Source organism: Nansenia antarctica (genome assembly GCF_963989245.1).
Source record: "Nansenia antarctica genome assembly, chromosome: 4".
Classification (NCBI taxonomy): Eukaryota; Metazoa; Chordata; class Actinopteri; order Argentiniformes; family Microstomatidae; genus Nansenia; species Nansenia antarctica.
In genome coordinates, this window is record NC_137689.1 from 31,922,247 (window position 1) to 31,948,655 (window position 26,409).

A 26,409-nucleotide genomic window follows, 5' to 3' on the forward strand; every position below is an offset into this window, starting at 1 on the left:
AAAATAAATTAAAAAAACGATCAGTCATATCCATAAGTACTTGAAATACAAAAATGCATCTATCTCATATCGAAATGCATAGTAAGCGAATGATCTGTCATATCCATAAATACTTGAAATACGAACCAAATATGGTCTTCATGCGTCCGGGTGTCGACACCCTGCGGATGCAGCTGGATATACTTGAGCTGAAACGCAGTCCCTGTAGTAGCAGTGTTTCCTCTATATGCATTTATTCGTGGCGGGCCGCCACGAATGAATTTCCTCCGCCACTAATTGATTCAGACAGTCCACTTTGATTCAGGCTGCGCAGAAAGGCAGCGAGTTATTATGACCGGAGAACAGAAAAAAAGCAGATTGAAGCTAGATTTAGGCCGCTTCCAGACCAACATTTCGTTACGATTTAGGGCGTAGTTATTTACAATAATGTTACAATGTTGCAATTAACCTCGTCGTTTGTGTTCGCACTGCCATCGAGACTGAATCGCTCTCAACAGGCGCGCAGCGCGAGGCGACGCGCTTTCAAAACAGTTTTGTGATTGGTCCGAATTTAGCGGGACATTTGGATTTCTCTTTTAGCCCGTCGCCGGTGCCTTTAATCCCGTATCCTAATCGAAAATGCAACATCATCAGCGACGACTGTGGGTTATTGCATTTACTGCTGTTCTCTGGTTCATGTTCTTATACCAGTGCTCAGTATAGAGTATTTTAAATGAACATTTGTAATGTATGTCTCTGATGTTCATGGTCAATTAAATCAGCCTATTTTGTGAAACAAATAATGTTCCCGCTAATGGGTTAACCGAGCATTCTCGCACCTAACGTGCAAGCACCTAGCTTCGAACTATTCATAGCAATATGCGCGGGGCCAAAATAATCTATTGCCTCTAAAATCACCACGAACAGAACGGCGGAGGTACGGGTAAGCAGGGCTCATGTTGGTGTCCTCAAAGGTAAGAGTTGGTTTTCATTAACTCAACTGATAGCATTACCTTGCTGTTGTTGTTTACCGAATGCTCCATCTGACTGTCACACTGTGATTTTACTTGTGTAAACAGTTAACTCTTTGACCGCCAAACCCGGAAAATTCCGTGTTTTATGATAGAACGCTTGGCCGCCAATAACGGAATATTCCGGGTTTCAGAGTTATCACTGCCAGACGCTAGGGGGCTCTGTTATGCATCGTTTGACCAAGTATTACACATGTCCATCCTTCACCAAGCCAACAGGAATTTTCAGGAAAACTGCGCAGCTGTTTTCCAGTGCGGAATAAGCGGGATTATCAAATCACAGTCGCGCCACTTTTTCCCCAAAGATGCCGCGGCCTAAAAGCTATTCAGCAGCTGAAATAGCTACATTTGTCATGTCCAAACTGTGGGACTCAGACCGACAGGTTTTTGATGAGGCAGGTGATTTACATTACGACCGTAATAGTGACTTTGAGCCGGAGGACAGTGTGACACGAAAGACGGAGACGCAGGGGAACGGCGGTGTAGAAGATGATGGACAAGGTAAGACAATTCACTGAATAAAGAGTAGGCCTACAGCAATGTGCAATATTATCATACAGTAACGTTGGGTCAACGTTATAAACGTTATCCCTCTGGAGTCGGCAAGACCGGACGCAGGTGTCCTTTTTTTGGAGAAAAAAAAGTGAGTCTTTTAGAGACTCTCTCTTCATGTGCAAATGGCTCCAGTTCTGCCGTTAGTAACAAAATTACTAAAACGATATTTTTTGCTATTTAGATGTTGGATGTATTTTGTCAACAGTACATAGCCAAGAGTTTGCTGCACAACTTAGTTTTGTAACATAGTTTTAGCTAGTGTTATACTAATTCTAATTATTTACACATCAAACAGTGCACAGTGCTAAGCGTCGAAGACGAATTAGGCGCGGCGCTGTGAATGAAGCGGGAACATCAGGACCACCTCGTCGGATGCAAGTCAGTGACTCGTCACATTCCCTTGCTAGAGGAGGTAAGACACAGATCTCTACCAGCTGGTGCGGGCGGGAATATAGTTTTAGTTAGTGTTATACTAATTCTAATTATGTACACATCAAACAGCGCACAGTGCTAAGCCTTCAAGCCCCCCCCTGTCGGATTCAGATTCAGACCCGGGTTCAGACCTAGATTGGACCCGAAGTGCAAGGTCACGTTCCCCTGTCCAAGGTAACACACATCAGATCATTTTATTGTATTTATATTTCTACCAGCTACATTGTCTTATTAACTGTTTTATCTATTTGTTATATTTGCTTTTATTCATTGTAATTTTAATTTTCTTACTATTTTCTTGCTGTATTTTTAAATAATACATGTAAAGCACTTTGAATTGCCCCTGTTGTATGAAATGTGCTATACAAATAAACTTGCCTTGCCTTACAGGCAAGTTTACATGATTATTTTCAAATGCGTCACATGTATAAAAATAAACACATTATTTTATCTTCTCAAAATATCCATTAGCCTACTACTGATCCTGTTCATAATGAATATTAGAAAATTAACATAACATGTAGGACTAAATGGCTCCTACAATGAGATTCATTATGTGTATTATAGTTTTATAATGTCAAATGGGTCAAACGGGTCTTGGGGGTGAAAATAAACAGTTTTTCACAAAAACACGTTTTTCTCTGTTTTTTGTCCGAAAAGTAGTTTTTTGATGAAAATGACCAACATTGTTCACTGAACATGCTAGGAAGAAGATAGAATCAAACTTTTTTGTGTGCAAGAAGAAGGTCTCTTCTTTCTTCTGATGTATTCAGTGTTTACATATTCATAGAACAGAATATTCTGGGAATTTTTGAAGATGAGTCAAAATGATCAAAAAGGCTGGCGCTGGCTGGCAACTTTTTCAGAAAACTCTGGCGGTGAAAGAGTTAATGAGTAACGTTAGCCGGTTTTGTGCGTGTACTCTCATGTAGGCCTACTTCGTATTGATCTTTCTGTGTGTGTGTGTGTGTAATGCACGTTCCGCATGTTCCGCTGCAGCTGTAGGATATATTGGTATTTGATCACATTCTATATAAAATCACCTGCTCGGCTTTAATGACTTAACCGCTATTTAAGAAATTATAATTGTTGCCACCCTCTAGTTTTTGGTGAAACTACGTCTTTGTTTTGAGCGCCAGTGCGCGTTTTATGCGCGTGCACCCGAGAAAAAAAAACGCGCGGGAAAGATAACCGCTCCGCCACTAATGTGAAAAATCCTGGAGGAAACACTGAGTAGGTGTTTTGTTTTGGATTAACGGCCTCACAAACTCCTCCAGATGACAAAATTGCTCTGGAAATAGACTCTGCTAGCTAGCTAACTAGCTAATAGCTCACCCAAAAGCCTATTCATTGGCGTCAAGCAGGTTTTTATCTGCAACATTCTAAAACGGACCCGTCATGGAACAAAGCAGGAAGGCAGACGAAAGAAAAGAAAAAGGAAAACAATGAAAACGTGTTATCTTTTCCACCAGACCCTGTGACATACAGAGTTTAGCAGAGCAGTTTGCAGTCTGCTCTACGTTTGTTGTCATCATTGTTTATCTTCAAATATCTCTAAACTGCTGACATGGCTCCTCCTCTGCTACCTGCTATGAGAGGTTACTTTATGTTGCTCCTCCTCCTCTACCTGCTATGAGAGGTTACGTTATGTTGCTCCTCCTCTACCTGCTATGAGAGGTTACGTTATGTTGCTCCTCCTCTGCTACCTGCTATGAGAGGTTACTTTATGTTGCTCCTCCTCCTCTACCTGCTATGAGAGGTTACGTTATGTTGCTCCTCCTCTGCTACCTGCTATGAGAGGTTACGTTATGTTGCTCCTCCTCCTCTACCTGCTATGAGAGGTTACGTTATGTTGCTCCTCCTCCTCTACCTGCTATGAGAGGTTACGTTATGTTGCTCCTCCTCTACCTGCTATGAGAGGTTACGTTATGTTGCTCCTCCTCTGCTACCTGCTATGAGAGGTTACTTTATGTTGCTCCTCCTCCTCTACCTGCTATGAGAGGTTACGTTATGTTGCTCCTCCTCTACCTGCTATGAGAGGTTACGTTATGTTGCTCCTCCTCTGCTACCTGCTATGAGAGGTTACGTTATGTTGCTCCTCCTCTACCTGCTATGAGAGGTTACGTTATGTTGCTCCTCCTCCTCTACCTGCTATGAGAGGTTACGTTATGTTGCTCCTCCTCCTCTACCTGCTATGAGAGGTTACGTTATGTTGCTCCTCCTCCTCTACCTGCTATGAGAGGTTACGTTATGTTGCTCCTCCTCCTCTACCTGCTATGAGAGGCTACGTTATGTTGCTCCTCCTCCTCTACCTGCTATGAGAGGCTAAGTTATGTTGCTCCTCCTCCTCTACCTCAGGGTGCGAAATAAGGGGGAGCTCGGGGAGCTATAGCTCCCCTAGTGGTGACATGAGCTCCCCTGGAAACATGGTTTGTGAAATTTTGGGGGAGCTCTAAAATATTCCAAATTGCGATGGATTTATTCCAAGTTGTGACGGATTTTACCTGGTGTAATATGATTTGTAGAGGCATACAATCTATTTTGATGTTGGTATTAGGTATATACAGTAAATGATATATAATAGCCTATATAGCCTACATATAGGCCTTTATTGGCTACAGCTATGCGACAGTAACAGAGCGGGGTGCACTGACGCTGAACGCCTCATAGTGAGAAGTAGGTGGACAATGCGTGGTGCTGAAATAGCCGACATGCGGTGTGTGGTTTGAAAAAAGTAACGCCAGCTCAGTAAATCATTCAAACTTAATGTTTACTTATAGGCTATGTGAATGTGACTGCACCACACATGTGAACAGTAACAAAGCAAATGCAGTTTAATTTTATGAAAAACATTGATGACTAAATCGGCGCAAAAAAAAAAAAGAAGCTGAATCCGCTTAGCCTATATGCTCCTGAAAAACATTTAATGACAGAGCAAACATGCTACATTACTAGGGATAATAATTACAATGAGCCATTCATTAAAAATAGAAAAAATAATATTAGGCTATTAAATCTCACTTAATGAGAAAACTGGCATCTCCCATCGGTCACTATTTGTTGGCTATCTGGTGATATGGACGTCTTTGAGTGTCTAGAAAAGCGCTATAAGTCTAATGTATTATTATTATTTATTATTATTGTGGACGTCACTTTAATCCGACAGTTCTCAAGGTTTTTATGCACCAATCGATTCCTCTAGTGCGTCTTTATCGCATTCATTGATGAAAAGGACTACTCGCATGTATAGAAAGGGAACATTGTGAGCACGGAAAATGTGAGTCTCACAACGGCTTTGCATTGATGAAACCAGGTAGGATGAACGTATAGTTCGCTGTCCATTCCTCTTTAAATGCCCTGTTTTCACCGTCAACTTTCCTCTTTAGACCTTTGGAGAGTGACATGTTTCTCTTGCTAGCTAGCAGGTTAAATGTTTAGCTAACTTCACCCGGCACCAAACAACCAATCCAATAATAATGTGACCTTGTAAGTCTGGGAGGAGGGGGGAATCATTATCAGAATAAAACTATGTTAAATAATTATTAGAATAAGTTAGGCTGCGATACATCGTCAGTCCACACATGTATTATTCAAAACTATGGAAAAGGGTGAAACTACGTTGTTGAGAATCACAACACAAACTCGCTAGTCAAGCCAAAATACTGCAGCGAAATGGATTGGACTGTTACCTAGTTAACTAGAACACTACTTTACATTGTTAGCAGGCTCACAAAACAAGCCGTGTAAGTTGACTAGCGATGTGTCATTGATTTTCGACAACGCGGAAATGTGTTCACATTTTTCGAAAGAAAAGTCAAAGCATTAGAACGTAGAACGGAAAATCGCACGTGCAAGCCACCGGCCCGATTTGGCCTGATTTTTTGGGGGTTGCTTTAATCCCTGGGCTCCCCCGCACACCGTGATTTAATTCGCACACTGCTCTACCTGCTATGAGAGGCTACGTTATGTTGCTCCTCCTCTGCTACGTGCTATGAGAGGTTACGTTATGTTGCTCCTCCTCTGCTACCTGCTATGAGAGGCTACGTTATGTTGCCGTTAAGTGATAGCGGTTGTAGCAGAGTTGTTTTTTACGAGTAGGAGTACATGAGCACAGTATCGGGTACGGGTACGGGTAGGAGTACTGCTATCGGGTACATCTTAGGGATGCACAATATTATCGGCACCGATATTTATCGGCCCGATATTGAGGAATTAATGTTTATCGGTATCGGTATTTATTATAACATTTAGCCGATATTTAACCGATAATATGAAGCCGGAAATATTTCTGCTTCCGGTTTCCGCGCTCTGCTTCCGGTTTCCGCGGTCAGGCACGCAGTTTGTATAGACGAGACGCGAGCGAAACATGCCTTCCCCGGTGTGGACATTCTTCACAATTTCTAAGGCAGATAGTGCGTTTGCAATTTGCAACACATGTTCGACAAAAGTTCGGAGAGGAGGGCAAAGGTCTACAAGTTACAACACAACGAATCTAATAAGTCACCTGAAGAATCACCATTGCAAGCACGCTGTATGGAAGGAATATCAAGCACTAGGTAGCCTAGCCGCGGTGGTAGCCTAGCCTTCAGAAGGTAGCCTAGCCGCGGTGGTAGCCTAGCCTTCAGAAGGTAGCCTAGCCGCGATGGTAGCCTAGTCTTAAGAAGGTAGCCTAGCCGCGGTGGTAGCTCCACCAACTCCATTATTTTTTCATTGATTGCTTGAGCCTTTGAGCTGTCTGCTGTCTTCCTGCAGTTTTCAAATGCGTGTTCAATGTGTTGCACCGCGGCTAGGCTACTGCTTCTGAAGGCTAGGCTACCACCGCGGCTAGGCTACTGCTTCTGAAGACTAGGCTAGCAAAGGTTCTATGAGGTAGGAATTGTATTCAGTTTGTATATTAGGGAACACCAATGGAAAACGTGTCTATTATTTAGGTGAGAATGTGAATGTAGGCTATACAAGACAAGTTGTTTACAAGGAAAACATGCACTTTTTGTTTTTCCATGTCAGTGCAATTTATTTTGAATTCTTATGCAAAACGTTTGATGGGCTTTATCACAACCTACCTCATCCTCATGCACTAAAAGTAGCCCAGCCCTTTTCAGTTGCTTTATTAAGCATACTAGTGTAGCCTACTATGTGCCTTGTATCATTCGGTTTATCTGCAGACTAAGCAGACATTTGGCACTAGTTTCTGTACAAGTTCTATACAACTTTTGGTTCTTTAAAAGTCTTTATTTTTGTATTGACTGATGCACAAGGTGCACTTTATTTTTGACACTTTTTTGATCTAATTACTCTTAGGTGAGCCTTTTTTGTTTTCATAAAAGGAGGCCAGATCTTGGCTAAAAAAAGCATTGTGCACTGTATAACAGATTCTGTTTGTTAGAGGAAATAATAAATGAACATTTGAAGAGTCAGAAGTGTTCTCTTTGTTGTGTTAACAATAGTGATGTAAGTTAGATTTGGTGAGATCACTATGGAATATTAAATCATCAATCTTTGCTCACTACATAGCCTTTCTTACCTTCAGGTGTGCATGAACTACAGGTTATGAACTGTGAAATTATATCTGAATGGTCTTTATTGTCATTGATATAGTACAGGTATCAAACAACGAAATTTGGGAGTGGGAGCTCCCCTGGTGCTAGGAAAGAAAAAATAAAATAATAATATCGGTATCGGTTATCGGCCACAAGAAGCGGGTAAATATCGGTATCGGTTGGAAAAAATGCATATCGTGCATGATGCAAGTACGGACCATCCATGAGATCAAAATGATAGTTTTAATCATGAAGCTTTACAGTGTTAGTGTACATTTACATTATTTGCAGAACAGTAAAACAAGCTTCTATTTTGTGGTTCTGATGGGGCAAGCCAGATGAACTAAGCTCATGAGGCATGTCATTCTTCAAGAATCATTGCCTATTAAAGTAAATAAAATAGATGCATCAGTCCCAGATTGCCCCTTTAAGAGCACTGACAACTCATCAAAAACAATAGGGATGCAGCCCCAATGTGTCTACCTGGCACAACATCCGTCAAGGTGGTGACCATTCTTGCAATAATTCAGCAGAGCCTCAACAATTCTTTGCACATACCGGTAATTGTTACTTAAATGACTTGGAGTCAGGGATTGATATTAAGTTATGCTTTGCTATTAACAATATATAGACAAGTTCCCTTGCATTGGAAATGCCCTCGTATTAGTCCCGACACCATTATCTACCTCCAGTTCTAAAGGACAGACACCATTATCTACCTCCAGTTCTAAAGGACAGACACCATTATCTACCTCCATTTCTAAAGGACAGACACCATTATCTACCTCCAGTTCTAAAGGACAGACACACCATTATCTACCTCCAGTTCTAAAGGACAGACACCATTATCTACCTCCAGTTCTAAAGGACAGACACCATTATCTACCTCCAAGGACAGACAGATGATGATGTCATTGTCCTTTAGAACTGGAGGGTAGATAATGACATCATCATCTGTCTGTCCTTTAGAACTGGAGGGTAGATAGACAGATGATGATGTCATTATCTACCTCCAGTTCTAAAGGACAGACAGATGATGATGTCATTATCTACACTACCGTTCAAAAGTTTGGGGTCACCCAGACAATTTTGTGTTTTCCATGAAAACTCACACTTTTATTTATCAAATGACTTGCGAAATGAATAGAAAATATAGTCAAGACATTGATAAGGTTAGAAATAATGATTTTTATTTGAAATAATAATTTTGTCCTTCAAACTTTGCTTTCGTCAAAGAATGCTCCCTTTGCAGCAATTACAGCATTGCAGACCTTTGGCATTCTAGCTGTTAATTTGTTGAGGTAATCTGAAGAAATCTCACCCCACGCTTCCTGAAGCACCTCCCACAAGTTGGATTGGCTTAATGGGCACTTCTTGCATACCATACGGTCAAGCTGCTCCCACAACAGCTCAATGGGGTTGAGATCTGGTGACTCCGCTGGCCACTCGATTACAGACAGAATACTAGCTGCCTGCTTCTTCCCTAAATAGTTCTTGGATAATTTGGAGGTGTGCTTTGGGTCATTGTCCTGTTGTAGGAGGAAAGTGGCTCCAATCAAGTGCTGTCCACAGGGTATGGCATGGCGTTGCAAAATTAAGTGATAGCCTTCCTTATTCAAAATCCCTTTACCTTGTACAAATCTCCCACGTCACCAGCACCAAAGCAGCCCCAGACCATCACATTACCTCCACCATGCTTGACAGATGGCGTCAGGCACTCTTCCAGCATCTTTTCACTTGTTCTGCGTCTCACAAATGTTCTTCTGTGTGATCCAAACACCTCAAACTTTGATTTGTCTGTCCATAACACTTTTTTCCAATCTTCCTCTGTCCAATGTCTGTGTTCTTTTGCCCATATTAATCTTTTCCTTTTATTGGCCAGTCTCAGATATGGCTTTTTCTTTGCCATTCTGCCTAGAAGGCCAGCATCCCGAAGTCGCCTCTTCACTGTAGACGTTGACACTGGCGTTTTGCGGGTACCATTTGATGAAGCTGCCAGTTCAGGACCTGTGAGGCGTCTATTTCTCAAACTAGAGACTCTAATGTACTTGTCTTCTTGCTCAATTGTCCACCGGGGCCTCCCACTTCTCTTTCTACTCTGGTTAGAGCCTGTTTGTGCTGTTTTCTGAAGGGAGTAGTACACACCGTTGTATTCTCACATGGAATAGCCTTCATTTCTAAGAACAAGAATAGACTGTCGAGTTTCATATGAAAGTTCTCTTTTTCTGGCCATTTTGAGAGTATAATCGAACCCACAAATGTGATGCTCCAGATACTCAACTAGCTCAAAGGAAGGCCATTTGTATAGCTTCTCTAACCAGCAAAACCGTTTTCAGCTGTGCTAACATAATTGCACAAGGGTTTTCAAGGTTTTTCTAATCATCCATTAGCTTTTTAACGCGATTAGCAAACACAATGTACCATTAGAACACTGGAGTGACTGTTGCTGGAAATGGGCCTCTATACACCTATGTAGATATTCCATTAAAAAACAGATGTTTGCAGCTAGAATAGTCATTTTCCACATTAACAATGTATAGAGTGTATTTCTGATTAATTTAATGTTATCTTCATTGAAAAAAACAGTGCTTTTCTTTAAAAAATAAGGACATTTCTATGTGACCCCAAACTATTGAACGGTAGAGTACCTCCAGTTCTAAAGGACAGACAGATGATGATGTCATTATCTACCCTCCAGTTCTAAAGGACAGACAGATGATGATGTCATTATCTACCTCCAGTTCTAAAGGACAGACAGGTGATGATGTCCCACTTTGATGGAATTGGATTAGGCAGCACAGCGCCGCGTCTCAGACTTTCTTCAAATGAGTATCAAATGAGTATCAAATGAAATGGTTTCAACTGAAGAGATCAAACATGATGCTGGTGTCCATCCTGCTGTAGCAGCCTGGTGGAATCTCTCCCTTGTTTGTTTCTCTTGTAGTTCCTTCAGTTCCCCCAGCAGCCCATAGAGTCGTCTTAAACCATGTGTTGATACACAAGTTATTGACTCGTAATACTTCTAATACTTTAACCAGAATGCACTTCAAATCTCTTTGAATGATCTTCATAGAAGGGATCCATTCATATAAGCAAATTGAAAGTGAAAATTTTGAAAATGCTGCTAACTAATAGTGTGGAGGCACATGCAGCGCCGCCTTGAGGATAGTCTTTGAATTACATGTGGATAATGTGACCGTCAGTCACAAACGTCTCAGGTCCTTTAGGAGTCAGTCAAAGAGATTATACAGTATGTCACTAAAAGCTGCCGTCCAGTATCAATTAAAGCAGTTGCAGATGTGCTGGTGGGTGAAGTAGCTGGCCAAGCAGAAGTTTCATGAGAGCAAAAGGGGAAACCCTACAACAGTTCCCTCCCTTTTCCTCACCATGACTCATACTGTATGCTATTCAGCATACAACACCATCACATTCAGCCCTCAAATACAATGCTTGGCTAGGACATTTAGTCAACCAGAGTGTTGGTCTCTTCTGGAATATTAGGAGATTTGGGACATTTTTATAATCCCTCCTCTCTTTTTGAGCCAGAAAGATTCTACCCTGAGGCTAATGTCCTCAACCCAACAAGTCCTCTTGTACAACTGACTCAGCCTCCATGCTCCAGCAAAACTCTCCACCTAGTGTCTCTCTCTCTCTCTCTCTCTCTCTCTCTCTCTCTCTCTCTCTCTCTCTCTCTCTCTCTCTCTCTCTCTCTCTCTCTCTCTCTCTCTCTCTCTCTCTCTCTCTCTCTCTCTCTCTCTCTCTCTCTCTCTCTCTCTCTCTCTCTCTCTCTCTCTCTCTCTCTCTCTCTCTCTCTCTCTCTCTCGATGAGCGCCATTCTCTGCTTGTTTGGCCCACCGACAAAGCCAACATACTGAGAGGGGGGGGGGGGGGAAACACCTCTCCATTCGCTGACGCTGTTGACCTACTTTATGTTTCCAAGAACAGCCTTTACAGAGAAGAGGACGACAAGCCAAGAAACTCAGAATCATGGAGCTCTGCTAAGACCACAGGGAATCAAGTGGAAAATTAGCCAACGCGCTAACACTGCCGTGCCATCTTGAGAGGGGAAGTAGGTGTGGTTGGAGAAAAGAGAGGTGTCTTCATTTGTTTAGTTACAAGGTTGTTCTCAGCCTTTCCAGGACAAGTGCTACAGCATTATACCCATCCTCCATAAACATGTGTGAGCCAGAGACTTGAGTTCACACTAGTTGAGTTCACACTAGTTGAGTTCACACTACCCCAACAACAGAGACAGACATGACGGGAGACCAGACAGAAGAGTCTGTGGGGTCTGAGGGGTGAAGAAGAGGGGGGTGTCCTTGTTTACAGTAGTAAGACTCAGCAGGAGCAGCAGCCTTCTCAAAGTCGGCAGAGAGAGTCTTTAAGTGCCCCTAATATAGTCTCCTGGCTGTGACGTGTACGCGCACACACACACACACACACACAGAAAAAAACAACCACCTTTCACCCAAGCAAAGCCCCCCAACGACACACAAGACAGGTGCACATGTAAGAGCTTCCGCACATGCGGACACGTGCACACGCCTCTGACAGACACATTCCAGGTTGGAGGTCAGCCGAGGTCAGGGCTAGTGGACCACTGTCCCAGATCCTTTACGTCAAGGTAAATGATCAACACTGGATATTATGTGGCCGTCTCATAGAATCCGGGGTGAATTTAACAGAGGTATTTTGTATCAAGAGAGTCGAGAGCAACCCATATCCAAACCAACACGGGGGTGTGTGGAGGGAGGGGGGGGGGGAAATATGAGTCCTTTCCCTCTCCCTGCTGAGCAGCACATCCAGTAGAGTTGAGATACTCTATATGGGGCACTAATGATCGCAAGGTCGGCAGATCGGCGGTTCGAGCCCCGGCTGGCCACATGTCGAAGTGTCCTTGGGCAAGACACTGAACCCCAAATTGCCCCCAGTGAGCGGGGCCGGCGCCTTGCATGGTAGCTTGCGGCTGTTGTAAAGCGCTTTGGATAAAGGCGATATATAAGTCAGTCCATTTACATTTACCATTTAATTCTCTGGAAGAGTCGGCCGTTTGATTGATGGTAACACAAGGGCTTTTAGGGCCTAGTAGGGCCTATTTACTGGATCTTTGCAGAAAACCTCTAAGCACTAGCTTGTTGGCTGAGGAATGTCTGATTTAGAGGACTGAAATACACAAATTGTATTTCAATCCTGCAATATGGGAGAACCACAGGTCCATCTGCACAGAGCAGGTCATTAACACTAGAACAGCCGTGCCTTTTTAACCTACTAAAAGAGCCGCCCCTCTTTTTCAATGCTAAGCTGCTATTTACACACAACGACCACTAGTTGGCGCTTGTAAATTAGCCTGCTTCCTACAGAGTAGTTTTATATTCAGGGGTGCACATAACTTTTTGGGGCCAGTGCTCAGAGGAGCACCTAGGGATGCTGCTTGGTGCTCCCCGAGCTCGCGAGTCACGACCCGTCCCACATGATGGATGAAAAAGGGATACATGGATAACTTATATTAGCAAAACGACATTTATTCATAAATAAAGATGAACGAACAAATGATTGTGTGCAAAACAAAATAAACAAATGCAAAATCAAATGACTGCTCTTTAAGCATGAAAGTCTGTCAGACTCCTTTAAACACAATGAAATCAACTGACATCTCTTTAAGCACTAACTGAATGTCTGTTCTTTAAACACACTGAAATAAACGGACATCTCTTTAAGCACTGCTCTGTTCTGTAAACACTGAAATCAACTTTTCAACAAAAAGTTACAGCCTAAGCATTTATTTATGCTACAAGCTTAATCATCATCATCACTGCTCTCTTGAATGCTGTAAGTTATCACTGTCCTCAATGTCAACCATGGTAGAGGAAGTTGTAGGCTATCACTTTAAATAGCTCATTATTTTGATTGTGCAACAAAGTCTTTTTTTTTTTTTTTTCTAATAGAATTCCCAACCATATTCCCTGGGTCAGGGGTCGAGGTGCGATAATGAAGCTGTAAAACAAACGTCTGAACGTTTGAAAGCTTCAGAGAAAAGAAACGTGAAGTCCCTTGGTGTTGTTTTTCCTTTTAGCGACGAGTCGTTCGGGACTGAATTTTCACGTGTCGGCGTGATAACCATGCGATATGCGGAATGAACGTACGAGTTACGATACTTTCCGAATGTTTTCGTGAGGGGAGTCGCCGTGGTCGTCGTCGGTCGACTGTTGTGATGGATTACTCGTCGGGCCTTCAGCTGAGGGGACGGCAAATAGTTACTAATTACTACTAGTACTAGTTACTACTAGTACTAGTATTACTAGTTACTAGTGGGGCTTGCTTCTTGGACCCAGCTGTTGGTGCGCAAAAGCGCCTTCATGCGGCTGATCTGCCGCGCAGCATGCATTTTGGCGACGCATGCGCACTGGCGCATCAGTTATGTGCACCCCTGTTTATATTAGCTTATCCTGATGTGAAAATGTAAGGATACTGGGTGGTAGAACGCACATATCTTGGAAAAGTCATGAAAGGAGGGTCCTGAAATTTGATCGAGTGCAAAGATATAACATTTTTCTTTACTCAAAAATCTGCCTATTTTGTGAAACAAATAATGTTCCCGCTAATGGGTTAACCGAGCAGCCTCGCACCTAACGCTAGCTTCGAACTATTCATAGCAATATGCGCGGGGCAACAACAATCTATTGCCTCTAAAATCACCACGAACAGAACGGCGGAGTAAAGAGGGCTCATGTCGGTGTCATCAAAGGTAAGAGTTGGTTTTCTTTAACTCAGCTGATGCATTACCTTGCTGTTGGTTGTTTACCGAATGCTCCATCTGACTGTCACACTGTGATTTTACTTCTGTAAACAGTAACGTTAGCCGGTTTTGTGCGTGTACTCTCATGTAGGCCTACTTCGTATTGATGAGCTGATGATCTTTCATTGTGTGTGTGTGTGTGTGTGTGTGTGTGTATGTATCTATGTAGTCACAAGTTTATATTCTACGGATGTTGTTCAGTGCTGTATGCGCGTTCCCGGTTCCATGTGTAGCCTACTCTTGTGTGCTTCATATTCGATGAGCTGATTATCTCTCGTGTACTTCATATTCGATGAGCTCAGTGTTTCCTCTATATGCATTTATTGGTGGCGGGCCGCCACGAATGAATTTCCTCCGCCACGAATTGATTGTCCACACACAAAAATTTATTTTTTTAAATAATAATAAAATCCACCTCTGAACATTTTAGCTGATTAAAATATATCTGATCCTAGATCAGCGCTATAATGGCTGTTGACTAAAAGTGCACCTAAATCCACGCCCATCTCTCTCTAACAGCTGATCCAAAATCAGATTAATGACATTAAACATTCAGTTGACGACGTGACACAAGGGCTACTCCTGATTGGTCTACGGTAAATGTGAACCGGCATGAGAACCGTGCAGACTCAACCATCCCCGCTCAGCAGTCTTGCCTTCCGAAATGCTCGGGCGCCTGTGTTTTCTCCTCGCAAATAACGGGCTAAAAGTCACCGGTAGTACCATCTAAAAGATACAAAAAGCTGATCTAGCTAGCTAGGTGCACAAATAAGATATCACGTTAAATAACTTCGAAAAATTAAACAAAAACAGCGACAGATGGATGGATTTTTCAAGAAAAAAGATGTCCCAGACACTTCAAACATTGCTGAAGCTAGCAATGGCTATGAGCGATACGAAACTGCATGGCTGGGTGTCGTATTGCAGGATTTAAGTTTCTCTCTATATTTCGGGACGAGGAGCAGCATGGCATGGTCGGACCTTCCCAGCGGTGCCCTCGGGAACGAACGGTAAGCCTCGTTGATAGTAACGTAGCAGTGGTCTAGTATGTTAGCTCCTCTGCTGGGGCATGACACCTGTTGTTTGTAATTGGGAAGTTCTGTTGGTGTGATTAAAATCGCCGAGCACAATAACTGCTGCGTCGGGATTAGAGTTTTCCACAGAGGAGATGTAGGTGGGACATTGCAATTGAAATTGCGTTCAAAGTGAAAAACACACACACACACACACGCAAATATTGACAGTAGAGCTTGGCTTGATAGTGTATATCCCCACTGTGCTGGGTCGCCTCCACACGGGCCGTTAATAAGACTGCTGTCTTGTTTGGTACCTGTACTGTAGCAATGACAATAAAGTCCATTCATTCATTCATTCATTCATTCATTCATTCATTCATTCATTAGTTCGAAAAAAATGTGTCCAATACAACGTTGTAGTTGTTTAGTACAAATGGGTCTATAGCAGCTAGGTAACATTAGCCCTGTATCAGAGTTGTGTTGTTGGGTCTTGTAGCAGGGTTAGCTATAGCAGCTAGGTAACATTAGCCCTGTATCAGAGTTGTGTTGTTGGGTCTTGTAGCAGGGTTGGGTTAGCTATAGCAGCTAGGTAACATTAGCCCTGTATCAGAGTTGTGTTGTTGGGTCTTGTAGCAGGGTTAGCTATAGCAGCTAGGTAACATTAGTCCTGTATCAGAGTTGTGTTGTTGGGTCTTGTAGCAGGGTTGGGTTAGCTATAGCAGCTAGGTAACATTAGTCCTGTATCAGAGTTGTGTTGTTGGGTCTTGTAGCAGGGTTGGGTTAGCTATAGCAGCTAGGTAACATTAGTCCTGTATCAGAGGTGTGTTGTTGGGTCTTGTAGCAGGGTTGGGTTAGCTATAGCAGCTAGGTAACATTAGTCCTGTATCAGAGTTGTGTTGTTGGGTCTTGTACAGTTGCTCAAAATGCAGATAAGAGAAAGTATAGGCTAATATCAAACAACAATCCTAGAGATGACTAAAGCGGGGTACACACATAAGGATTTTCAAAATCTTAACCAAAATCTTATATGAGACAGACCCCACACATGAAGAAACAAAATCTTGGATTGAACAGCCTTGATCGTATTGTGTGTGGTGTGCGCCGATTTCCCCATTTCAGCACCCCACAGACATAAAGATTTTCGTTACGACAGACTCCAGTTTGCAGGAAAAGCGCTATACAAATAAAGTTATTATTATTATTATCTAACGTAGTACCCTGACTGACCTGTACGAGACAACCATGTGCGACAGGGCAAATAAAGTGCCGAATAACGAAAAGAAGAAGTCAGCTCGCTTCTTGATTGGCTACATTCCATCCACGTTATAGTTGGACTCGCGAGCAGGGTTGCCAGATGGAAATTACATTTTCCACCCTAACCACAGTCTAAAACCGCAAATTCCACCAAACAATATGGCAACCCTAAGATTTCTGGTCGTAAGTATTGAACACATTTGACATTTACGATTGCCGGCCACGCCCATTTTCCGAGCAGGTTGTCGGGAGAGATTGACTCTTTACACACCTCACACCACAGGATTTTGTATAGGAAAATGTTAAGAGCCATCTGATAATCAGGCATTTTCTGTCGTTTTCAGCCATCTGAAAATCGGGCCAAAATCGGCCAGAAAATCCTTATGTGTGTACCCCGCTTTACTCAAACGTACGCATAACTAAATAAAAGCAGGCCAACTAACGACAGCTACACGCCCTCAACTGGGAACATAAAGGATAAATGAATTTTGCAATCGAACGTGTCCTACAGCGACAGCTGGTCGTGCAAATCAGGTTCTGGGAAGTTTTTGTAGTTTTTTTTTTTTTTGCCATCCTCCCTCTAGTTTTAAATTAGTTCGTTGTTTTGAGCGCGCGTGCGCGTTCCATGCGCGTGCACGCGGAAAAAAAATTGCGGACAGACCTATCCGCCACCAATGGAAAAATTCCTGGAGGAAACACTGGGCTGAGCTGATGATCTTTCTGTGTGTGTGTGTGTGTGTGTGTCATGCGCGTTCCGCATGTTCCGCTGCAGCTGTAGGATATCGTGGTATTTGATCACCTTCTATATAAAATCACCTGCTCGGCTTTAATGACTTAACCGCTATTTAAAAAAATAGTTTTTGGTGAAATTACGTCTTTGTTTTGAGCGCCAGTGCGCGTTTAATGCGTGTGCACGCGGAAAAAAAAATCGCAAACTGACCACCCCGCCACTAATGTGAAAAATCCTAGAGGAAACACTGTAGTTAATTATGGGAAAAAGTGAAAAAGTCAACAATTCCTGCAAATCCAAACTGGCCTGGGTGATGGTTAGACTCCAATACTCTTGTATTCTATCAAGCAACACCTGGAAGAAGTCAAGGCCAAGGTGACATCCAGGGCCACGCTGATCCGCCGCCTCGCTGGTACAATCTGGGGAGCCTCCGCTAAGACGCTAAGAATATCCACCCAAGCCCTGGTCTTCTCTGCAGCGGAATACTGCGCCCCAGCCTGGAGCAGAAGCCCTCATGCGAGAAAGGTTGACGTGGCTATCAATACCTCCCTCAGAATAATAACTGGATGCTTGAAGCCTACCCCTGTGTCCCTCTTGCCAGTCCTCACGGGAATAGCACCGGCCGGCCTCCGACGGGAGGCTGCCACCCTCACCCTGGCCAGGAAGGCACAAAAGTATGACTGGCACATCCTGCACAACACCACAATAACACCAGCACCTCCAAGCAGACTCAAGACCCGCCACCCTTACAACAAGGCAGCACAAGAGATGCTCAACTCCACCTCTGAGGACATCCCCAGAGATGCATGGTTGGCAGCAGCTTGGAAGCAGGAGTGGGAGTCAGCAGGGTTTTTCCTGCATAGAGAATTATGAGGTGGCCGCCTCCGTCATATTTCTTGCCGCCTCCAGCTCTCGACAAAACTCTGACGGTCATATTTTCTACAAGCGTTGCACTCGGTGGATTTCTGTCATTTCTAACTGCAATTGCGGCACTGCGCCGACGTGGTGGCGGGGGCGCTGTTTTGCAAATAAGTTAGCTTTCGTGTTTGCTAGCGAAATAGCTGAGAGTTGATGTTGACTGCTCAAGGAGAATACATATTTGAAAGTACAGAATGCCTGAGAGCCTTATATTGCATTATATTTTGAATGGTCATCTGGTGCCTGAATATTGTGTTCTTCTTTACATAAATAATGACATTTCCACCATAAATTGATGCAGAAAAGGCACAAATTGGTGCATCTAAATTCACCAGAATGCCCCGTTTCAGGGGTCCCCCAGATGTCAAACGCCTCTGGTACCACCTCCGCCTCATTTTGATCCAGGAAAAACCCTGGTCAGCCGGGCCCTCCCGAATCCACCGCTACATCTGGGACCCAGGAGATGGCGCCATTGGAGGCGACGACCTACCACGCCGGCAATGGACCACACTGAACCGTCTACGAACTGGTGTCGGTCGCTTTAAAACAATGAAGGCGTGGGGCCTGGCGGACAGTGCGGCATGCGAGTGTGGTGACCCTGAGCAGACCGCCGACCATATAATCACCATCTGCCCCTTATATAGACCACCCTCGGAAGCCAGCCTCTTCGACTTAGAACCAGAGATGCGGGCATGGCTACACGACACCAAGTTGGACCTCTGATGTTACACGAAAGAAGTATTCTATAATTTTTCTCACAACCCTAACCCTAACCCTAACGATTTAACCTTTATTTTAGCAGGGACTCCCATTGAGACCATGGAGCCCTGCATACACAGTTTACAACCATACATTATACACAAGGACAACATTAGAAAACCAACACAAAGAGGTCCTCAATCAAAATGTTAAATGACCTAAACGGCACCAGAACAACATAACTAGATAACTACAACATAACCTGGAATAATCACAAGACATATCCAAGTCAGAGAAGGAGTTAGTTCATTTGATAATGAGGTTAGGTAAGCTGAGAGTTTATGCAGTAGCCCTTTATACACAAAAAGGGAGTAATTAAGACATCTAGGGGACTTGAACACTAGGACAGTCGTGCATATTTCACCTACTCTTCGCGCCGCCTTGGGGGTCAAATGACCATAGTCTTTAGAATGGGAAAATGCTAATTACATACAATGATCACTAGATAGTCAAATTAGCCTGCGTCCTACACAGAAAAACTGCAAAATAGCTTTTTTTACTCACTTGGTCAAATGACCCCACCCAAGGCTGTTCTAGTGTTAACAGGGTCCAGCCAACCTTTTGATAAAGTATGCAATGATGAGTAGTGAAACTATCACCTGTGACAAAGCGAAGGGTGCTATGGTAGATGGCATCCAAAGGTTTAAGAGTAGGGGCTGCTACACTTCAGGAGATGACATCATCCTAATCACGCATCGGTATGAAAACAATCCGTTTTCTGTTGTTCAGGGAAAGGCCAGATCTATTGCTATAAAAAAGTATTTCACACTTAAGACCAGTAAAACTACTTGTTGCAAAATTGGCACTCAGCAATTGAGTTCTGAAATGGGGTCTTTATTCAACAAGTTCCAGCTTGAGGATGGCATTCACTTGTTTAGATAGACACGAATGATGACAAGCACAGCACTTCCACACACAGAACTTGTACAGCTGTCTCGTTTTTTATTGGGTCGGTACTCGGTATCAGCTCAAAATGCAGTACTCGGAATCCCTAACTCAGATGCACACAGGCACACAGGCACACAGGCACACACACACACACACACACACACACACACACACACACACACACACACACATAGCCTCGGGGCAAGAGCTTCAAGAGACCCCCCCGGGTTATGCAATCCTCCTCATACAAATTTCAGTACATGCCTCATGCCTTGCACTGTTCTACTCTGCATTTACCAGCCCTCTGTACCAGCTCTAGTCACTGGTACATTAACAGCATCTAAAGACTGCATCAGTCCCAGCGGTCTGGGTCATGTCCAGGCCTAGTGTTCTGACCTCCGTCCACACTGTACCTTAGACAGATCCAGGTCCTCTTGGAGTGGCGGTGGATCCCCTTCACTGGTCTCAGGGCTGCTGACTCCATTCTCCTCTCCACTAGGACTGGGGAAAAATAAATGAATGAGAGTAGCTAAGTATGCACACTATAGAGAGAGTAAGTTCCTGGGAACCCACATCTCAGAGGACCTCACCTGGTCAGCCAACACCACAGCGGTGGTAAAGAAGGCCCAGCAGCGACTCCATTTCCTGAGAGTTCTCAAAAGAAACAGGGTGGAGGAGAAGCTGCTGGTAACCTTCTACCACTCCATCATTGAGAGTGTGCTGACATTCTCCATCACAGCATGGTACGCTGGCTGCAAAGTAGTGGACAAAAAGAGACTGCAGAGAGTGGTGAAGTCAGCGGAAAAAATAATCGGCTGTCCCCTGCCCTCCCTGGATGACGTGGCACGCTCTCGGTGCCTCTCCAGAGCAGGAAGGATTCTTAAAGACCACCTCCACCCTGGTCACCACCTGTTCAGCCTGATGCGCTCTGGAGTGAGGTACAGGAGCATAAAGGCTAGAACAAACAGGCTGTCCAACAGTTTCTACCCATGGACCATCAGAACACTGAACAGTAGACATAAGACATGTTCATAAATGTTTATCTTATATGTGTATATGTTTGTGAATATGTTTTGTGTTTTTTTTTGCACCTTCGGAAGAGCCACTACAATTTCATTGTATAGGCAACTGTACAACGACAATAAAGTATATTCTATTCTAGCTAAGTATGCACACTATAGAGAGAGTAGCTAAGTATGCACACTATAGAGAGAGTAGCTAAGTAAGTTTGCACACTATAGAGAGAGTAGCTAAGTATGCACACTACAGAGTTAGAATGACCAGGTTGGTCATTGTCATTCAAAGCCATTGTTCCATGGTGGGGACTGGTGGCCATGTTGAGGTACACTGTAGGCCTATAGTGTTCAAATAAATGTAAATTCTGTGCCTTTATTCATTCTATTGCACTGTGATCTTCACACCATAATGAATCAAATTCCATGTACCCATCTTCAAGAGAACATTGACAGCTCCTCCTCTTTTGACACTCAAGTACCAATCTCTGACTCAACCTGTTTTAGACGGAGGACATTCTCACAGTCTCAACCGGGCGGCACTTGAAAAAGATGTCACCTGAGGCAGGTGTAGGAAGAGGTGGAGTATGGGACCCACCCTAATGAATGAACACTTTTCCCTGGGCTGTTTTCTTTGCTCTAAACGACAGAAGAATACCTTGAAAATTAGCTTCAGGTTGGAGACCTGTATTTCCATGATAAGAATATTACCAGGCTCAAAATAAGTGATCATTTTATATTAAGATTTTAGTCGGCTAACATATATTAGACCTAAACGAATGTTTACAACCTAGACTTCCCATCTGACCCAGGCGGAGGTTTTCTATAGGGACTTTGTAGCTGTGAAGAGGCTGACCACAATAACACTCAATTGTTTCTCACTGTGACAGATGGTCACTCACACTTGTGCCCGTTCTCGTGGTCGCCACTGCCTGGCACAGTGACAACAACCATGATGCTGTTTACTTTGTCATTAGAAGCAAATGTGTACCTTTCTGCCCGTATATATGTCAACTCCGTGATAGATACAGTAAAACGTACAAGCAGAATGATGGCGACGAGTAGGGGAAGCGTGCACATGTACAGTGACTTCTAAAACATGTAACACATTGACATGTTGCCCACCATAGATCGTGCCAAATCTCCTGTCCTCCTGTCCTCCTGTCTCATCTCCAGCGCGGTTTTGATATCATTTATGTTGCATAAAGTAAGAAGCGGCACTATTTCACAAAATACAACATTTGACAATATTGACTTTAATGTTCATACCTGATATCACCCTCCTCTGCTTTCTCTGGGTCCTGAGATTTCCCTCTTTGAAACAGTCTGGAAAAGTTTCGGGCGATATCCTCCTGCCACGAAGTTTGTCTTTTCACGTTGGACATAACGGCGAGCCACATCGGGTCAAACAACTCCGAGTCCCTAAAACTGACGACCCAGCTGAAATGTGTTCAACTAAAGTTGAGTAAATCCCTTCATGTCGCGTCTCGTTATGGACATAATAGTAAGCAGCGCAGTTGTGATCCCCTGCTGGAGCAGTAGGAAGTGGGGGAGGGGCTGTTTGGCATAACATGATGGATGAATTTTCGTCATAGAAGTAGGAGTAGTCCTGTACTGTCCCAGAGAAGGTCTCTGCCACTGAATGATATTCCTCGGTTGATACTGCGTGCACGTGGATTGGGTATCCTTGAATAAATGCGTGTATGCCTTGTAAGTAAGCCTTTGTCAGCAATATTCTCAGACATTTTTAATAATGAAATGTATCCCTTATTAATGAGGATGAATTGACCTTACCATATCATAACCAATTACCAACCAATGCCATTAACAGCAACAACGACCCATTACTAGGCAAACCTGGGTTTAAATAGTATTTCAGTTCAAGGCTCGATCAAAAATGTAATTGGAAAATTATCATTGGAAAATATGTTATGTTGAAAATGTGAATGTATTTGAAAACTTAGGTGGGGGAATTTGAATGAAATGTTCCATCTGGACAGGTGCTGGGACGTGCTGGTCCAATACTCAATTCAATGCTCAATACCGGAAATGCACTGCTGTGTATATAATATGGAATGTCGTTTTAATATGTTAGTTTGATATCATTTTTGCAACATTATTTAAGCAATATCACACGAGAGGGAGTGTGTTATAATGCGGCCTCGTACCTACGACCGAATCACAGCCGTGCTGATATTCAGTATAACAGCACGACCTCGAGTGTGATATTGCTTTTATACAACAGTTCTACAGCGCGATTTATTAGTTAACGGTAATAAGCGACAACAGATTATGATTTGTTTGTTTATTTAATCATAAAAAGAAACAAAAAATAGTTCCGCAACTGAACTTCAAATGGACTGTTGCCTAGTAACCTGAACACACACATGTAGTCTAATTAACCTGAACACAAACATGTAGTCTAATTAACCTGAACACAAACATGTAGTCTAATTAACGGTCATTTAGTAGAACATCTGTGCGGCGGAGTGATACATATAGTTAAAAGTCCCAGTGCTGTTATACTGTATATCAGCACTCATGGAATGCCTCTTGTCCAATCAAATTACTTGGTCGGAACTAACTGTTGTATAATAATCTTTATATCAAGTTTAAATGAATTGATTTAAACACGAACTTGATATCATTTGATATGAGGTCATTATATCAATATAGATCATTTGAAGTATTATATCATGTATTTATTTACATTTATACCCTTCAGAATTACCATTTCTATATTGAGTTCTACTACTTCTAAAGGACATTATGACATATATCCTCAAATCCTCACTACATCAAAATATACACCCTTCTCTATTGTCAACATCCATATGATGCATATATTCACTGTGAAATCTTAGTTATTGATCTAGAGACCAGAAGGCTATGCTTCCATTCATAGCCTGCAGAATTAACAGTAGTTATACGAGTTGTCTTACTTCTATAGGAAACGATTACATCCTGTATACAGTGGGGGAAATAAGTATTCAACATATCAACAATCTTTTAATTCAACATATATCCATTGCAGCTATTCACATGAAATTTAGACCATACATTTATATTAACTCAATAAAACTACACAGCTAAAGAAATAGTAACATTACAATCCATATAATTTAAACACTCACTGAACCTTTTATTAGGAACACCTGCACACCTTCTCATTCATTCAGGTGGTGTAATGGTTTGGAGAATGTTTTCTTGGCACACTTTGGGCCCATTAATACCAATCAATCATCGCTTGAATGCCACAGCCTATTTGAGTATGGTTGCAGACCTTATGCATCCCTTCATGGCCACAATGTACCCAACTTCTAATGGCTACTACCAGCATGATAATGCATCACTTGAGCACTACAGATAATATCTTACATTTACATTTACATTTTTGGCATTTAGCAGACGCCTTATTCCAAAGCGACTTACAATTAATACATTTGACTAAGCAAGTGAATCATCAATCCACCAGTCGTATCAGGAAGAGTAATCTAGCTCAGGCCAGGGGCCATTGGCAGTCTCAGTGATAGAAGGAAAAGTTGTATATAGACACTGGAGAACAGAGAAACAGTACAAGGGGGGCAGTAGAAGTCATAGGGGACATAGTAAAGGGGAAAGCAGGTGTCTCAGGAGACGCAGTGCCGGGGGTAGAGATGTCTCAGGAGGAGCATTTAAGGTGTAACCTGAAGAGATGGGATGGGATCTTGTACCAATCAAGTTAATAAAATCAAGTCCATTTGCATGTGAAAAATTGTAGGCCAATTGTTGATGTTTTGTTTTGGTGAACCTGTGTGCAGAAATCACTGAGTTGGGTTTTGAATTATAATCAAATGCTATTATGTAATAAATCTATCATCTGATGTATCCTTATTCAATTGATTAATGTAATTATGACAAGAACAGTATTGCCTTTACTGGATTAATTATGCAGTTTGATACCAGAATGTTTCCCAAATATCAACAAAGCTCTCTGTACTTTTACAGATTATACTGGCACAAATCAAGTCACAACGTGGTAGGAATGCGATAGACCTTTAGGGTATAAATGTAAATGTTGTTGTAAATGTACATGTTCCAAAATCCAGGAGAGTTGCGCCTTTCGAGGCCCAAAACAGTATGTGACATAGTTAGATTCTGTTTCATTATATATTTATTTTTCATCTTGTATGTTTCCCAACAGCCTAATTTGTCAAGCATTTTTGCCTCACAAAAGGTAGTGTTATGAAGACCTTATTCCTTCTGCTCCATTTATCTTGGCATGAAGGTCAGAAAAGAAGAAGAATGAAAACAGGAGTGAAAGAGGGAAGAAGTAATCTCCTCTCCTTTGTGGTGAAGTGGGATTGGAGGCAGCGGCAGGGACAATTCCTTTGACTGACTCTTCAGTCCCCAGTATTATTATTATTATTATTATTATTATTATTATTATTATTATTATTACTTCTCCCAGAAGGCCATTGTGCGCTCTGATGTCACAACGGCCATGAACTTCAATGCTGTATCCCAGTCCATCTTTAGTAAGAGGGAGAAGCTTTCCACTGGACCGAGCACTTAAAAGGATGCTGTTATTTAACCCTTGGTGGAGAGTGATGGCTTACCGAGCCTGTACATGAGTCAGCAAATACACAGTACACATTTTCCATTAAGTACAGTAATGGAGTATGATGCGGACTGCAAAGACAGTGTCTTTCATGTTTAAATGTAAAAGTGCCAACCTGTTCCTCCACGCATTACTTATTTCAGTTCTGGGAATGAAACATGAGCATAATCCTTTCTCCCCAACATCGGATGGTATACAATGACAAAATATGCAACCTGATAGGATAAAGTGATATTGAGTAGTGTCTTATAAGTGGACAATGTCTTGGGACAAGACAGAGGATTCCTCTCAGTCATAATTCAATAGAAGAGTGTTATTGAATTGTGTCAGAATTGTGTCCAGCCTTTAATGCTTCGAGCCTGCAACATTCTCTTGTTAGCCTTGACACGCTGCTCACTGACAGCTCGAGCTATGCTGCTCTGGCTCTCTGTCCTGGTGTTTGAGAACAGCGCCCTCTGCTGTTTTTCATGCAGAGACACAATTCCTATGATGCTGGCTAATGAAATGAAAACACTGGCCCAAACAGCCATAGTACAAGGATAAGTGTTTGACATTTCTGTTGCAGGGGGAGATGATGAACACATTAATTTCAAGTCGGTTGAAGGAGCTTCATGTTGATGTAAAAAGATAATCTCATCTCATCTCATTTGTAAAGAATGTCTTATTCATGAATGAATGAATGATGAATGAATGAATGAATGAATGAATGAATGAATGAATGAATGAATGAATGGTCTTTATTGTCATTGCTATAGTACAGGTACCAAACAACGAAATTTAGGAGGGGAGCTCCCCTGGTGCTAGGAAAGAAGAAAAAAGAAAAAAAACACAAGAAGGGAAGGAGCTGGTTTACATAAATAAAGGCTATGTACACTATCCACTATACTATACTGTACAG

General features: G+C 42.6%; 1 protein-coding gene across 1 annotated transcript in view; it reads right to left on the bottom strand.

The window, feature by feature from the left end:
• LOC308155973 (uncharacterized protein) overlaps positions 1 to 22,370 on the bottom strand; it is a gene marked incomplete at its 3' end in the record, with an annotated part of 43,840 nt that extends 21,470 nt beyond the window's left edge. Inside the window, exons 1-2 of the mRNA XM_080529337.1 lie at positions 22,181 to 22,370; positions 20,312 to 20,399 (exon numbers count right to left, since the gene is read on the bottom strand). Of these exons, the coding sequence (XP_080385463.1) occupies positions 20,312 to 20,399; positions 22,181 to 22,311 (219 nt within the window). The 5' untranslated portion in view covers positions 22,312 to 22,370. The remainder of the gene's footprint in view (positions 1 to 20,311; positions 20,400 to 22,180) is intronic.
• Positions 22,371 to 26,409: the final 4,039 nt, after the last annotated feature.